General features: G+C 33.4%; 1 protein-coding gene across 4 annotated transcripts; it reads left to right on the forward strand.

Annotated features, from left to right (window-relative positions):
- Positions 1-2,250: 2,250 nt before the first annotated feature.
- LOC116031542 (dammarenediol II synthase-like) lies at positions 2,251-14,513 on the forward strand. Of its 4 annotated transcripts, XM_031273769.1 has the most exons (16): positions 2,251-2,489; positions 3,128-3,316; positions 3,414-3,503; positions 4,134-4,328; positions 4,787-4,871; positions 4,959-5,125; positions 5,920-6,108; positions 8,017-8,250; positions 8,339-8,461; positions 9,065-9,163; positions 9,252-9,358; positions 10,266-10,587; positions 11,495-11,575; positions 11,678-11,761; positions 13,014-13,098; positions 14,464-14,513. In XM_031273769.1, the coding sequence occupies exons 1-16, from the start codon at positions 2,289-2,291 to the stop codon at positions 14,475-14,477; spliced, it is 2,265 nt and encodes a 754-aa protein (XP_031129629.1). In that variant the 5' UTR covers positions 2,251-2,288; the 3' UTR covers positions 14,478-14,513. The 4 variants fall into 4 exon arrangements, 3 of the variants coding, with proteins under 3 accessions (XP_031129629.1, XP_031129631.1, XP_031129628.1); XM_031273771.1 differs by lacking the exons at positions 13,014-13,098; positions 14,464-14,513 and adding an exon at positions 12,323-12,605 and having other exon boundaries at positions 2,252-2,489; XR_004100612.1 differs by lacking the exons at positions 13,014-13,098; positions 14,464-14,513 and adding an exon at positions 12,323-12,362 and having other exon boundaries at positions 2,253-2,489; positions 11,675-11,761.
- Positions 14,514-18,287: the final 3,774 nt, after the last annotated feature.

Genomic DNA, 18,287 nt, shown 5'->3' on the forward strand with positions numbered 1-18,287 from the left:
TATTTTCGCACCTATTTTCACTTACAAGTGCAAGTAATTTACCTTATTAATATTCATGCACCTATTTTCGCAAATACTTTCACTTACAAATGCAAGTAATTTACCTTGTTAATATTCATGCACCTGGGTGCAACCTAGGTGCACCTAGTTTTAACATAGGTTGCACCTAGTTATAACATTAGGTGCACCTAGTTATAATATTATGTGCACTTAGTATTGATGCTCACTGTACAATTCACTTGCACCTGTAATACATTTTACTTGCATCTGCAATATATTTTACTTGCACTTGTACAACTAATTTACTTTGTTAACATTCATGCACCTAGTTGCAACCTATGTGCACCTAGTTATAGCGTTAGGTGCACCTAGTTATAACATTAGGTGCACTTAGTATTGATACTCATTATACAATTTACTTGCACTTGTAATACATTTTACTTGCACGTGTGCACCTATTTTCACTTGCAGGTACAAGTAATTTACCTTGTTAACATTTATGCACCTGGGTGCACCTAGTTATAACATGGCGTGCACCTAGTAATAACTTTAGGTGCAACTACATTCCGGACACGTGGCACGCTGTGATTCGTCCGCATTTCTCTCCTGGGCGGCCAGTACGCATTTGAACGCGATCCTCTCTCTCTCTCTCTCTCTCTCTCTCTCTCTCTCTCTCTCTCTCTCTCTCTCTCTCTCTCTCTCTCTCTCTCTCTCTCTATATATATATATATATATATATATATATATATATATATATTAATTATTAGTACAAAGTAAAATTTTGTCACATCCAAGACCTAACACACAGTACATTTTTTATGAAGACTATAATAATTTTTTATTTATAACTTATGATACTAAAATTGGAATGCATCTACCTCCTCCTCCTACTCCTTTTTTTTGAAAAGTGTCAAATAAATGCTAAACTTTACTCGAAAAAATATGTACTGTGTATTAGGTCTTGGATGTGACAAAATTTTACTTTGTACTAATAATTAATATATATATATATATATATATAGATTTTGGTTCAAATGCGGCGGCGAGCTCCGGTGCGGTCATGCGGCCTAATCTGCACCGTCCAATTTCATTAATCTTACTGAAATTCGCGTATGTTTAAGTGGGGTTATTATGGTAATTTTAGTATTTATATTACGTGAATTGGAATGGTGCATTTTAGTACATAGTGTGGTCCGTTTGAATACATATTGTGGTGCGTTTTATTACGTATGTTGGTGCATTAACTGTATTGTAGAATGGTGTGTTTTAATCTATCCGTTGGTGCATTTTCATACGTAGAATGATATGTAACTGTGTTGTGGAATGGTATGTTTTAATACGTCGTCTGGTACATTTTAATACATTGAATGGTGTGTATTTTAACACGTGTTTCTAATAAGTGTGGTGCATTTTAATACGTATAATGGTGCATATTTTAGCACATGTTTTCTAATATGTGTAAATTAATATGTGTAAATAGTGTATGCTTATAATCTGACATGAGGCACGCTGTGTTACATTTTAATACGTAGAATGATGTGTTTTTATTAAGTATATTGATGAATTTTAAGTGAATAGACACATTTGGTATATTGTGTGGAATGATGTGTTTTATCGGTCCTCTGGTGCGTTTTAGTACATAGAATGGTATGTTCTGTAACATATATATATTGCGCATTGATTTGATGAGTTGATATGATCTAATGGCTGAAAATAGGCCACACGGCCACACCTAATGACCAGGCCACACCTGAACTCTACCCTATATATATATATATATATATATATATATATATATATATATATATATATATATTTGAGTACTACTGTCTCAGTTATAATGTAGTATATGTTTATAACTATTTCATAATTATTTTTTAAACCTACTAAAGCACAAAGAGTCACATCACCTCCACTACTGAGGCTCGAACCCATAATAATTAATATATTTAAAATAAAATAAAATACTATTCATAGCTACTTTCTTAATCTACTGAAACACAAAATAGAGTCAACAGTTGATTCCACTAAGGCTCGAACTCACTCCCATCATCTATGTGGGAGTGTAAACCGGGACACCAGGTGCTACTAGACCACAAGGTCTTTGGCAATGCATTCCAATTTTAATTATTTAAATTTAGTAATGAATTTTGTCTTGTTCAACGTATGAACTAAAAAACTGCAAAGTGATATAAAACTCCAGTCCATCAGTATATGGCCCCAAGTGCCTATATAAGCACCTGCATTTTCCATACTAAAAACCACACAATAATAGGCAGAAGTAGAACATGTGGAAGCTTAAGGTTGCCGAAGGTGGCGGGCTGTACATGTACAGTACAAACAACTACGTTGGCAGACAAACATGGGAGTACGACGCTAACGCCGGCACGCCAGAAGAACGAGAAGCGGTTGAAAATGCCCGCCGAGAGTTTATAAAAAACCGGGAGAAAGGTTCCCACGCCTGCGGTGATTTGATAATGAGAATGCAGGTAGTATTGTTCTATACTTTCTCAATCTTTTTCAGTTTAAAAAAATCAATGATCCACCATCAGGGGATTCGATCTTTGACCACCTATTTGAAATGAAAATAAGGCATCATCACACTTATTGTTGCAAAAATCACACCTAGGCACTGGCCGGCCTCCTAGATTTTTACTGTAATCGGTGTTCTAGGTGACCGATTAGTTATTGTTACGTTTTTTTAATGGGTTATTTCGCACAAAATAACTCTAAATCATTCAAATGCAAATCCAGAAGTGTAAGTAAATAAAAAAAAAATCTAAATCAACTACTCTAATATTGATACATTGTGAGCTGTAAGTTTGTGAAATTTTGCTTTGATTCTTTAAATCATATCTTAATACAATTTACCATTCTAGGTGTTTTTTAGGTTAATAATTAATATTTTAGTATTAACTATTAAAGTATTAAATATTTTATCATTATCAAATTTTTAAAAATTAAAATAATAATAATAATAATAAGACACTCGAAGAACGCCTAGCGATTTTTGCAACCTTGATCAGACTAAATATTAGTTGGACAAAGTAACAATGGTTTATTTGTAGTAATTTCCATTTTTGTTTTTTATGATTAGCCAATTATATAATATAATCTTTATCTATAGATGATCAAAGAAAGTGGGATTGATGTGTTGAACATTCCCCCAATAAGGCTAGGAGACAAAGAAGAAGTGAACTATGAGGCAGTCACAATCGCGATTAGAAAAGCCGTACGATTGAACCGTGCACTTCAAGCTAGAGATGGACACTGGCCAGCTTTGAACGCTGGCCCTATGATCTTCACTCCACCCTTGGTATTATTCTATACATTTTTGTTCTATTTAATTATAGGGAGAGGGTTTGTACGTTTTAATAAATTAAAATAATTGTTTGAAATGATTTCCCCCACAGCTGATTGCGTTGTACATTTGTGGAGCAATCAATACAGTTTTAACCTCAGAGCACAGGAAAGAAATTGTCCGATACATTTACAATCATCAAGTACGCGCGTCCCCCTATCAAAATTATATTAATTTGAATGGCTCTCCTCTGACCAATTCTTGTTCGTGAGACGATCAAGTCAAGATGAAAATGTAATACTTATATTGAAAAATTTAATAGTAACAGAAATTTTAATTTATGTCACTCACAAATATGTCAATTATCAATGTCACATTTGAATTATTAGTGGTATAAATATTACTCATCAATTTTAAAAACGTGATATATATATTACTCATTTCATTAATTATTAGTGGTGTAAATGTGATTACCCGCCGTTTTCCCTGTTCGAAGACTATGTATTTTTTCTCTATTTTTCTTTCTTCATTTGTTCTCCTTCTACTGACAACAATGTTTTTGCTTCTTCGTATTAGGGAAAGGGCAATATATGTCATATTTTGAAAATTGAGGGGCAACCGTTACACTACAAATAATTCAGGATAACATTGATAATTAGCATATTTGTACGGGACATAAATTACAATTTTTCCAATATTACATTTTCACATTGACCTAGTTCGTCTCACAGACAAGTTTATGCCATTTAATTATGATTAGTTACTTAAATTATGTGATTTTTTCATTATGCTATCATTTGATTGAAAATGGGCTGTTATTTTGGTTTGATAGAATGAAGATGGTGGATGGGGATTGTACATAGATGGACACAGTACCATGATTGGATCAGCACTTAACTATGTGGCCTTGCGTTTGCTTGGAGAATTAGCTGAAGATGATGATGGTGCCATTACTAGGGGTCGCAAGTGGATTCTTGACCATGGCGGTGCCACTAAAGTTCCTTCTTGGGGAAAGGTTTATCTCTCGGTATGTGATAGAGTTATGAAATTGTAAACATAAAGTTATAAAATTGTGAACATATATAGTTATGAAATTGTGAACATGGGCTTATGAAATTATGAACATAGAGTTATGAAGTTGTGAACATAGACTCGGGTCCACCTTGCAAGGTGGACCCGGGTCCATGGCATAACAACTGGCTGGTAAATATTGTTACCCATCGTTTTCTCAATTCGAAGACCTCGATTTTCCCTCGATTTTTCTTTCTTCGTTTGTTCCCATTCCGTCAACAACAATGTTTCTCTTTCTTCCTATTAGGGGAAGGACAATATACGTCACGTTTTTAAAATTGATGGACAACATTTACACCACTAATAATTCAGCAATGACATTGATAATTGGCATATTTGTGAGGGCATATATTACAATATTTCCTTAAAAAATTTTATACTACTATGGTTAAAATTTAATTATTTTTGGAGCAGGTGCTTGGAGTGTACGAGTGGGATGGGTGTAATCCACTCCCACCAGAATTTTGGCTTTTCCCTTCCATTTTCCCATTCCATCCTGGTAATTAGTTTAGCTCTTAATTATTGCTTAAACTAAATTAAATTAAAGTACTTAACATATGTAGAAATAATTCTCATTATAATATAGCGAAAATGTGGTGTTACTGTCGGACAACATACATGCCTATGTCGTACTTGTATGCAAAGAGATATCATGGACCATTAACAGATCTTGTTCTCTCTATAAGAAATGAAATTCATGTCAAAGCCTATGACCAGATTGATTGGAACAGTACTCGCATGGATTGTTGTAAGGTTGGTTTACACACAAATTTCAAATCCCTTTTTTCGAATTTGAGATAAACAAAGAGTTATTTCCAGTTTTGGTCTTTTTCTTTTTTCTGTTTTTTTTTTTTAAATCTCTTTAGTTCTAGTAGTATTGTGGCATGATCATTTTTTGTCCTCCATCAATAAAATCGTTTCAATTCCATAAAATACAAGAGTATTTAGGTCTTCAATTATGATTTTTTCCAAAAAAAAAAAAGAAAAGAAGATTGCACTTTTCAACTCTAAGTTATATGGTAGTTGTAGAATTCGTCCCTAAGAATTGGTCATACTCACTTTTAATTTCGCCCCTAAGTTATCATTGATGTTGCACTTTTCGTTCATTTACTAATAAAACATTAGGGACGGATTTTCTAATTTTAGTATAACTCAAGAGCGAAAAGTGAGCACGAAAGGACGGAAAGTGCAACGCTAATGATAACTTAGGGACAAAAAGTAAGCATGACCAACACTCATGGACGAATTCTACAATTACCTTATAACTTAGAGACGAAAAGTGTAATTTTTCCAAAAAATAAAAATGAGAATATAGTGGGTCAACCCATTATATTGTATTTAAAAAAATCAAAATGTCCTTGTATTTAACAACATTTTAATGATTTTGTTGATAAAGGATAAAAATGATCATACTCAATAATACTAGGACTGAACGGGATGTTCTAAAAAAAAACTAAAAAAGAAAAACTAAAAGTCAACTAGTACTTATAAATCTAGGATAAAAATGAAATTAATTCTAAAACAAAAATTAACTTGCATAAATGCAGGAGGACATGTACTACCCCCATAGTTTCATACAAGATCTGCTATGGAATACTCTTCAATACTGCACTGAGCCATTCATGAGTCTTTGGCCTTTCAAAAAAATTAGAGAAATGGCTATGAAAAAAGCAATCGAGTATATGCGCTATGAAGCAGAAGAGAGCAGATACATAAACATTGGCTGCATAATAAAGGTTAGAATATTTCCTTGATATAATAAAAGAAAGTGTGTAAAAGTATATGTCACAATCTTATTAGTTGTTAATTGGTTAATAGTATAAATATTAATTTTTTTTTGGATTAAGAAGGGAGGGGGAAACCCCAGGAACCATATTTTTTCGGGTGGCACAGAGTTTTGAACCCATGACATTTTGTCTGACTCTGATACCAAACTAAAGCATGTGCTCCATTCAACTAAAAGCGTAAGCTGATAGTTGGACTGCACATTTATGTTTGTATTATATTTATGCTCAACACTCACAAACTTGTGTGAGACGGGTCAGGTCAATGTGAAAATGTGATATTTATACGCACAAACGTCATACTTACATGTTCAAATGTAATACTAATCAAGAATAAAATTTTTGTTACTTATAATGGTAAAATGTAATACTTTTAAGAGAAAATATAATACTTTTATATTTCGATTTAAAAGTATTACATTTTTCTTTATAAGTAGGGGGAACATTACTTATTACAAAAAATGTAATACTTTTGATAGAAAATATAATACTTTTACATCAAAATGCAAAATTATTACTATACATTTTTTTCAAAAGTATTACATTTTTCTTTATAAGTGACAAATTTTTTATTCCTAATTAGTATTGCATTTGAGCATATATAAGTATGACATTTGTATATATAAGTATGACATTTGCATGATTCAGTCTAACCCGACCCGTCTCACGAACCCTTCCTGCATTTTTTCACCCCTAACATCTTTCCTTGATGTTACTGCGTTAAAATAGCCCATTAAATTGAAAACGTTGAATAATCAAAGTATATTTATTGGTGAAAAGAATTCCCAAGTCATGCAATAAAAAATATATGATAAAAGATGGAGGAAAGTCTAGCATGATTCATAATCAAATGTTATAAGCCCTGTTTGGTAACATAGTTAACTTATCAGTTTATTTTGGTTTGTTTAACAACTATTAGTTGTTTGACTTTAGTTAAATAGTCAATATGGACGTTAAATTAGGTTAATCAACTTTTTGTAAAAACTTATTGTTCCAAAACACTAAAATTCAAAAAGGTACTCAAAGTAGTTTTTTCGATCAACTTTTTGAAAAAATAAATTATACCCTTAAAGATCATTTTGTATATAATCAACTATTAGCTAATAGCTAATTTACCAAACATCTTTCTATAACCAGCTAATACTATCAGTTACTCAAACCCCACCAGGTCCGCTTCAATCTGCTCGAGCTCCACGAGGTCTGCCCCTAGCCAGTGTGCCAAGATCTGACAACGAGGAACAAACTGACACCCCTACAGCCCAAGCAAACCACTCCTCTCCATCGCTCATTTTCTCGAATATTGCTCCATACCACGTTTTCAAACGTACCCATAGCCCCTTTCCCAAGCTTTGCATTATGGCTCCCTGTACTTTACGCTTTATCACATATTAGCCCCAAACTTTCTTCCGTTCTCCTCTTTACACCTGATCTTTTCAGTCTTTTCGCTCTGGCCTCATCATGTACTTTGCCTTATCACACTTTAACCCCAACTTTATTTATCGACCTAATTTAGACCCAAAAACAATACCCTTAGATTCCAATTATTTTCATACCTAACTACCCATCGGGTCTCCTCTCCCTAGCCCAAATGCCGAATCGACACAAACGAAAGTAAAAAAAGAAAAAAAAAATAAAAATGTAACGCCCTCCCATGATCACGTACTTGACTGCCAAGGTTTAAGGGAGATATCATATCCAAAAATATAGTCTCTGGAGAGAGGGGAGAGATTTCATTAAATAAAAAAACATTCAATAAAGCGAAGAAGAAATAGCAGACATAAGTTTTGGCCAAAATCTAGTACTACATTAAAACAAAACAAATAAAATTTATAAATTAACTCAAATTATTATTGGGTATAGAGTTTGCAAATGATGTGCTGGTGGGCAGAAGATCCAAACTGCAATGAGTTCAAATACCATCTTGCTAGACTTCCTGATTACTTATGGCTCGCTGAAGATGGAATGACAATGCAGAGTTTTGGGAGTCAGAATTGGGATGCCACTTTTGCCACCCAAGCTATAATTGCCAGTGGCATGGTACAAGAATATGGAGACTGCCTGAAAAAGGCCCATTTCTATATTAAAGAATCACAAGTATGTCAAAAAATTTGTTGCTCAAAACCTAGCCTACATTTTTAGCTATACAATCTGATGCAATGAGATAACGATAATGTGTACGCAGGTAAAACAAAATCCAAAAGGAGACTTCAAAAGTATGTATCGTCATTTCACGAAAGGATCATGGACATTCTCTGATCAAGATCATGGTTGGGCTATCAGTGACGGCACAGCAGAAGCGCTTAAGGTAATCTAGTTTCATATTTAAACCTATATATGCAAATTATTACTTTATCAAGAACCAGTGCTGCAAAAATCCAGCCCTAGGCATGAGGCCCTGGTCAGCCAGCTAGAGTATCACCATAATCGATGGTCTAGGCAGCTAGCCTTTTAGGTGGCCGACTAGGCCGATTAAGCGCCCCATAGGCCTCCTATGCGCCGCAGACTAGGCCTCCTAGGCACCAACTAGGCTGCCTAATCGACCGATTAGCTACTGTTTCCTTCTTTTTTAAATAGGTTATTTCGCTCAAAAAATTATCTTTTTAGCGAAATGAGCGAAATAACCCTAAATTGTTAAAAATCTAGATGTTTTTTAGGTTAATATTTAATATTTTAGTATTAACTATTACAGTATTAAATAGTTTATAACTATCAAGTCTTAAAAATTTTTAAACAAATTAAAAAAAAAAAAAGAAAAAAAAATACACGAGCGCCTAGGCGCCGATTAATCGCCGCCTAAGCACCCTAGGCGCTACGCACCCCGAGCATCCGAGAAGAGCCTTGCGATTTTTTCAACTATTGTTAAGACATTTGTCCTAAACAAACAATAATTGTGTGAACGTTGCTGCAGTGCCTGCTACTCCTTGGGCAAATGCCACCCGAAATTGTAGGAGAAAAGGCCGATGTTCAGCACTTGTATGACGCGGTAGATGTTTGCCTTTATCTTCAAGTAAGACTTTCCCACATTCTTTTGTTATCTACATATAATTCCGTAGTGGAATACTAATCAACATATATTTCATGTTGTTTACATTAAGAATCCCGAAAGTGGTGGTTTTGGTGCATGGGAGCCTCCTGTTCCACAACCATACATGCAACTGTTGAATCCCTCTGAACTCTTTGCAGATATTGTAGTGGAGAAAGAGTAAGATCACAATTCTTCTTACTTGAAATAACAACAATAATAACAACAATAATAACAAAAATAAGAGTTTATTACCGAAATGGTCCATCGACTATTGCGAAATTACTAATTTGATCCTCGACCATTTTTCTTGCCCAATTAAGTCCTAGACTTTGAAAAATTTAACCATTTGGTCCTCCGTTTATTTTACCGTTTGATACTCGTTAAATAGGGACCAAATTAGTAATTTCATTATAGTCAAGGGACCATTTCAGCCAAAAATTATTTATCGAAATGGTTCCTTGACTATAAAAAAATTATTAATTTGGTCCCAATTTAACGGTTGTTTAACACCAAAATAAACGGAGGACTAAATTGGTTAAAATTTTTCAAAGTCGATGACTTAATTGAGCAAGAAAAATTGTCGAGGACCAAATTGGTAATTTTGCAATAGTCGAGGGACAATTTCGGTAATAAACTCCGAAAACAATAAATAAGTAAAAGAGTTAATTCCATTAGAGATCCCTTGTCTTTGGTGACATTTCAAAATTTAGTTTCGAATAACATTTTTTGACATTTAACATCCTAAACTATTATTTTTGGACACTTTTTAGTCATTTTCATGACTTTTTCTATTTTTAGTAAGGGCATTTTTGTCTTTTCATTTTTTTTTCGGTTTCAACTGATTTAATTGGTTTAGGACTTTAGGTAACATCTAATTTTAGAAACCATATTTTTCAATTGCAACCAGCTTTTATTTAACAAAACAAAATATGAAGTGACTAAAAGTCTCCAAAAAATAATATTCTGGGATTTTAAATGGCAAAGACGATAATTTGGATCTAAATTGACAAGGACCTCTGGTGGAATTAACTCTAACTAAAATGCATAATCTTCATACTAATGATTGTAAATGAATTTTTTGTAGGCACGTAGAACCTACTGGATCCATAATCAGTGCTCTTGTAGCCTTCAGATGTCAATATCCAAATTATAGACCAAAAGAAGTTGATATCTGTATTACAAAGGCAGTACAATACCTTGAAAAACAACAGCAAGTAGATGGGTCATGGTATGGATACTGGGGAATTTGCTTCCTCTATGCCACTCGCTTTGCCCTATTAGGGCTGGCAGCTGCAGGAAAGAATTACGAGAATTGCGAAGCCATTCGCAAAGCTGCTCACTTCTACCTATCAAAGCAGAATCAAGAGGGTGGCTGGGGAGAATGTCTTGAATCTTGCCCAACCATGGTAGATCAGTTATTATTATTATTATTATTATTATTATTATTATTATTATTATTATTATTTTGGGTTAGACCATGAAGTGTCCTGAGCAGACCCACCCTAAGAAACACTTTTAAATCCGTACCTTACTCAGACGTATTAATCCTTGTTTGCATCGGGGCTGCCCTGTAAGAGAGGTCTTTAAGCCCGTATCATACTCAGACTCAACTAATCTCTGTTCGCATCGAACCAGCCCTGTATGAGGGATCTAAGCCCGTACCATATTCAGACTAGCTAATCTATGTTCGCATTGGACCAGCCTTGTATAAGAGGCGTTTATGACCGTACCATACTCAGACTAATCAAATAAGGGGCAAAGTGGACTTGAACCATAGCCGGATTGATTATTCTATACCAGTATAGAAATAATGTAATTTTTATTTTTGGTCCACACAGCTGTGTGGACCATGGTCCATGCAATAATTTGTCACTATAAGAGGGGCCTTTAAGTTTGTACTATACTCAGATTAATCTCTGTTCGCACCGAAAAGCCTTGTAAGAGGGGCCTCTAAGCCCGTACCATACTCAAAGTAATCATTGTTCACATCTGACCAATCCTATATGAGGGGCCTTTAAGCTCATACCATACTCGACTAATCCATGTCCGCACCAAACCAGTCCAATTAAGGGGCAAAGTGGACTCCGCACCAGGCCAGCCCAATTAAGGGGCAAAGTGGACTTGAACCAAAGCCAGATTGATTTTTCTATACAAGAGGGGATTCAAACTCACAACCTCTTTTAAAACATAAGAGTGCATGGCCATTCACGCCAAACAAGCTAGTTTGGTAGATCAGTTATTCAATATGGCCAATGTATAGTAGATACAACACTTTACATTTGTCAAATTCTCTTTCTCAATGTTGTGGAGCAGAAATACCTACCATTGGAAGGGAATCGTACAAATTTGGTTCAAACATCATGGGCAATGCTAGGACTTATGTACACTGGGCAGGTTAGTACAGTTTAATTTGATACCAAACGTAACAGTGCTAACTGTTTGATTTATGCTCAAAATGCAGTTTAAGTGTTTTTTCTGTGTTTCCTTGTTAAGTAGGCCGAGAGGGATCCAACTCCTTTACACAAAGCTGCAAAGTTATTGATTAATGCACAAATGGATAATGGAGATTTTCCTCAACAAGTAAGATCACTAATTAAATTTGAACTTAATGTTTTGATAGCATTTTCAATTTATGTATTTCTTTCTTTACTTGCCAAATCTTTTACTAATCATAAGTAGGAAAACAGGAAATTACTGGAGTCTTCATGAAGAATTGCATGTTGCACTATACACTATATAGGAGTTATTTTCCATTGTTGGCACTGGTAGAATATCGCAAACGTGTATGGACATCAAAAAGCTACTAGGGTGTGCTTGAAAACCAAAAAAAATAACTTCTAGAAAATGCTTTCTGGAAAATGAGTAATTTTTCAGAAAACATTTTCATTACTCGTGTTTGGTTGCATTGCAGAAAACTGTATTTGTATTTGTGTGTTTGGTTCATTTTCTGAAAAATAAACGGAATTGTATAATAAAATTTTAATTGTTGTTAACTAAAAAAGATTTAATAACAACTATGTTTTTCCCTGCTATTTTTTCTCCAAATAACAAACAAAATATTAAAAAAAAAAAAAAGGAAAAAAAGAGTAGTAGTTTCTATTGATTTCCGCCAGAAACATGTTTGGTTTAATTGAAAACCAGTCTGGTTTCGTCAGAAACTAGTAAAGATAAAAAGCGGAGGATGGCGGAAGAATGCCGAGGAAGCATTCTCGGAAGAAAGCCGAGGAAGCATTCAAGTGATGCCTAGTACCTTACAATAAGAAAGAACAATCTTTTTTTTTTTTTGACGAAAAAACTCCACATCCACTATTTGAGAGTGTGTAAGAAAGAATAATCTTTGTATTTCTGGAATGATATCAAAACATTTTATAGTAGACTTTATATAGGTATTAGTAATGAACACAACACATTGTTCAAGTGTCCAATGAGCTTTGAATTATAAAATACAATGTATACTAGCTAATAAATTTAGTATGCATGCAAGATGAAAAATTTACAAATTTGACGGTAAAGTTTTAGTTCTTATTGTTTTAGTTTTGTATTTAAATCAATATATTTATAGTATTTAAGCAATAAAATTTTTTTAACCATTTCTCATATATTAAAGTTATTATTCAATAATTACAGCAAGCTGAGTAAACTAATAAGCAAAAAGAAAAAAGAGAGAGAAAAAAAAAAAGAAAAAAAAAAAAAAGAGCAAAGCAGAAAGTGGAAAAGAATGACTATTTCATGGGTAACTGGAGCAGATATCATACGACATAATATTATTAGGACCATACTAATAAACAGGGCATTATACAACATGGTTAAAATTTAAATATTTTTGGAGCAGGTGATCGGAGTGTACGAGTGGGATGGGTGTAATCCACTCCCACCAGAATTTTGGCTTTTCCCTTCCGTTTTCCTATTCCATCCTGGTAATTACTTTAGCTCTTAATTGCTTAAAATAAAATAAATTAAAGTACTTAGCATATATATAACTATGGTAATATTTAATTAAAATCTAAATGAATTCAAACTTACCATTGAAGAATGTAAGAAAAACTATTGTGTGTGCATGTGCATGGTAATTATAATGTGAAAAGATAACGGAAGTTATAACGGTATGTATATTTATGTCCAAAAAATTATGTAGTACAACTTTTATAGCATAAAGTACAAACAAAATTAACGAAAAAAACGGACATAAACCAGGGATATAACCTGGATTGAGACTTATTATGTTTTTAGATAATAATAATAATAATAATAATAATAATAACAATGTAAACCATTTTTTATAAATTAGGTATTTATATTTTAGATAATAACTAATTAATCGTTACAAACTAAAATGTAAATGCAATCAAATTTATTTATTATATTATTCTAATATACTGTTAACATGCATTATTACTATTGAAGATTTAAAAAAATATGGTGGATACATGTGTATGATAACAATACTAGAAAAAAGATAACAGAAATTATAATGATTTGGGTAATTTGTCTAAAACATTGTATAATACAACTCTTATAATATAATGTATAAAAAATAACAGAAAAACGGACATAAATGAACAACATCAACATTCATTCGCTCTTATTAGATTTATATATTATATATTATAGATATTTTTATTATATTGTTTCAATAATTGTAAATGAAAATGCAGTAGTCATTTTATAAACTATAGTGATCGATGACTTTATGAACCTGTAATAGTTACTTTAAGTTGAGAAAATGAACTTATGAAGAGAAGTTATTAATTATTTGATATATTTTAATTACTCCCTCCGTCCCATTTTATGTGTCTGATTCAGTTAATGAGCTTTGACTGGAGTTATTTTTAATCTAATTTTTCATAATATTAAGTTTAGTATTAGTATACAAAATTTATATATTTAGAAACTACACTAAAAGTACTATTAAACACAAAAAAATAAATTTAAAATAAGTAAAAAATATTTAAAAACTAATAAACAAAGAAGAAAGAGTTAGTTTGACTGTAAATATGACAGATAAAATGGGACAGAGGGAGTATAACTTATGTTCATGTTAATATATGAACTCTAATACACCGTATAAATATTACAATTATTATATCATGAACCATGATTCATCTTAGAAGGGGTGAAGCAATAAGATTCATTTTGAGTACATATTGAATATTAATATTTTGAAAATTCATTTTTAGTGTATGAATATTTGTTTTTAACATACTGCCTAAAAGTGAATATTCACTATATTTAAAACAAATATGCAGTATGCTAAAAATGAATATTTTATAATTTGCGGTAAGGCCTTTCACAATAGTGGATCGTGGACAAGATTTTAAGACAAATTGTGTAAGGTGGAGTATAGAGGTTATGAAGAGAGAAGAAGTGAGCTCCTCCTGCAAGGGGTTAGATTTTCGCAAAGATATAGGTCCCACAGCAGATGACATCCAGTCGTGCAGCCACGCAATGGCGGTCACAACTGCACCCATTGAGTGCGTTACTGGCTATGATTTCATCTTTTTTTTTTTTTTGTTTTGAAATAAGCTTTTTTTTTTCTTTTTTCTCTTCCTCTCATCTTCTCTTTCCTAATCATACTCTTCAAAAAAAAAAAAAAAAAACTCCACTATTGATTAATGTGAAATGTTATTTATGTTGCCATCCTGAACCTCGGAGTTGTGCGACATACATCATAGTTCTCTTGCGCTTCACTAGACTTAACAATTACTGTGGAATGTACCGTCCTAGATAGGATACTAATTACTACACCAATTACGTACAAAGAGCTCAAGTTGTGATAAATATAGGTTTTATATATGTGTTTGGTAGGTCGTAGGTGGATGTGATAAAACTCTGCGTTGTACTAATAATTAATATATTAAAAAGAATGGTGAATGTATTTCAATTTTAGTCTCATAAGTTATGATTCAAATTTATTATTGACTTTAGATAGATGTACGTTTAACTTGAACATGTATGTTCCCCACGGTTTTAATTGTTTTGATATTGAATTTTGTGTTGTTCAGCACTTCAACATGCAATTTTTTTTTTTTAAACAACCAACTGAGATAGCTATATTAAACCAAGTCAAGAAATCTTCTCAACTCACGTGACTGTATGACTTACCATCAGTAGACAATAAATTTGCAACTAAACTACCACGAAGAGGCAAGGGTATTTCTGTTGAAATGTAAGGGTTTTCTACATCTAGAGCCAGATTTAATTAAATGCTGAGCAGCCAAAATACTTGTCCAGTTATGGCCTATTGAAGCTTCCAAGAAAGAGGTCTTGGGGTAATACCTGGCCTGAAACACACATGCCACCAATGTGTGGGTGTTAGTGAGCAACCTCCAACCCAGTTTACCAAGAAGAGCCAAATTGAAAAGATGTACTCCTTCTGTACTATTTACCTGTCTTACATTCATTTTTAGTTTGTCCTAAAATGTTGTCCTCTTTCCAGAATTGAACATCACCATCATTTTACTTTTTCCAATTTACACTTATGACTTTTACTTTCTTTATTGTTTTTATTTCCAAAAGTGAGAAAGTAAGGAGTATAATTGGAAAGCACATAACATTTACTTTACTTTCTTAAAAAACATGCAAAAAACAAATGAGACAATCAATTCAATTCGGGACGGAGGGAGTATTTGTTTAAAACCCAGGCCCCCCTTACCCTTAGGCACACTTAATATTCATACATCTCTCCAGTTTTTCACACAAGAATTTTGGAAGCAAGAATACACTCATAGTAAAAGTAGACATTGTCTAGGCCATAGATTTTAACAAAATTTCCTTCCCTGCGCGAGTCTGAATTTTTTTATTCCATGTCCTAACCCTTTGCCTTAATTTCTATTCCGAGAAAACCATCCCCTTATTTCTACCAATCACCGAGGGCAAACCAAAATATTTCCTAAAATCTGAGGTCTCAAGAACATTTAAATAATTAGCAACAGCAAACATGTCTCCCCCAGCAGTGTTACGGCTGAAGGTAATATCACATTGATAGTTGGTAGTCTGTCCTGACAAACTTTTGTAGACTGACAAACAGTAGCCCACCTCCTTTGCCTCTTGCTCATTCGCTTTAAAAAAATAATAATAAAAATAAACTGTCAGGTGCGCCTGACGCGCGCCAACGCGCACAGTAGGCAATATTGTCTCTCTCCCATCTGCAGTAAAGCACTGTACTATAAACCACACTTGCAGAAGAACTTTCTCTCTTCTCTCACTTCCTTATCTCTCCTCCATGTGGCGTTTACTATTCCAATATGCATTCAATATCTACTAATATTGATGCTCTTAAAAAAAAAGTAAACTGTCATATGCAACCCTACATCCATGAATAAGACCTTGTTGTTGGGATGTCAGTAAAGAAAACCCCTCTACATCTAGGATCCCCTGCAACAACCTCTTAGAAGGGATTATTGATCCCCTAGCTTGCGCATTGACCAAAATAGAATACCTCGTTGTGGTAACACACATCATCACCAAATTAACCCATTCACGTGAAAAACTAAGACCCAACATCATACCTTCCAGAAAAGATCACTCTATCTCATATGCCTTTGTCATATCGAATTTCAAAGTTGCCCACCGCACTCTACCAACCTGTTTTCTACTCAAATATGGCCCACCTCTGCAGCAACAACAATATTGTCAATTATCAATCCCTAGGAATAAATGCACTCTGAGACTCAGAGATGATATTTTTCATAACTAGCTTCATCCTATTAGCCAACATCTTGGCTATGATTTTGTAAACCACATTACAGAGAGCAATTGTCAAATTACAAAGAGGGATTAACACTACATTGGTGTCATTAAGATAAGTGGGAAGAGAGACATTATCCAAACAATGAAGGACAAAATTAGTAACATCCCCCAACCACATCCCAAAACGCTTGATGTGACATATTGAAAATGTGAGAAGATTGCATGGGTTAAGATAACCTTAGCAACATAATTCCGTATAAAAACAACTCTATTTTATTTAAGCCTTCATCAAGTAAGATTTATTAATGATTTTGTCAACTATGAAATTTTCAACAAATTTGGGGGCCAAATATACATTTATTTGCAATCGTAATATTGTGTACCACTAACATACATGTTAATATTTAGTATACTAAATGTTCATTTTTTGTGTATTATATATATATTGATTTTTTGAATGTTCATTTTTAGTGTACTGCAATTTGATTTCTGGTATACTACTTAGAAATGAATGTTTAAAACATTCAAAATGAATTATTAGTATACTAAAAATGAACATTTATCAGTTATCTACCATGCATTGCCGACCATCATTTACTGTATAATTTGCCATATATTTGCACATATTTACACATACAATAATTATACATACATGAATGCATACATATGTATATTAATAACAAAATGTTTCGAGACCTCTAGCCCCATTAATTCCGCCCATGACCTGGCTGACCATGATCATAAATATATTAAATTATACCATGGACTAGAGTCCACCATACACTGTGTACTCTAGTCTAAAATAACATTCAAATTATATGCATATAGTTAATACAATATGCAACTGCAATTAACAAATTAAATTAATGGCACATAATATGTGAAACACTCATAGTTCTTTACAAGATATGTAGAAAAAACAAACTTGAAGAGGGAACGTACCATACAAAGTGTGGAGGCAGGATCAAAGGAGACGGTAAAAAACAAAAAGGTGAGGGGAAGAGTTTTATACATAAACAAAGACAAATAAAAGGAAGGAAGAATATTTGAGAAGATTAGGAAATATTTTGAAAACCTTGATATTTCCTTACAATATCATATTTGATCCTATTAAAAATTTATGCCTAATACCAAATTACTACTCCCAAGCTACCTCAACCACTCTCACTGGCTAGGGAGTGGGGGAACTGGTGACAAAGTAATTGGGCAAGCAGCATCCGACCCAAAGGAAAACAAACGGCCACCAGTTACGCAAGGACTGCACATTGAAGAGAATAGTTATTATCAACGGCTTCATTACCATACATTGAAGGCTCACCATCATGCTATCCGTTACAACTCATAGAAGAAGAGTCGTTGCACCTGGAGTATAAGTGGTAGGCATGTTGTAGAATTTGGGGGGGGGGGGGGGGGAATT

Source organism: Ipomoea triloba, chromosome 10 (genome assembly GCF_003576645.1).
Source record: "Ipomoea triloba cultivar NCNSP0323 chromosome 10, ASM357664v1".
NCBI classification, from domain to species: domain Eukaryota; kingdom Viridiplantae; phylum Streptophyta; class Magnoliopsida; order Solanales; family Convolvulaceae; genus Ipomoea; species Ipomoea triloba.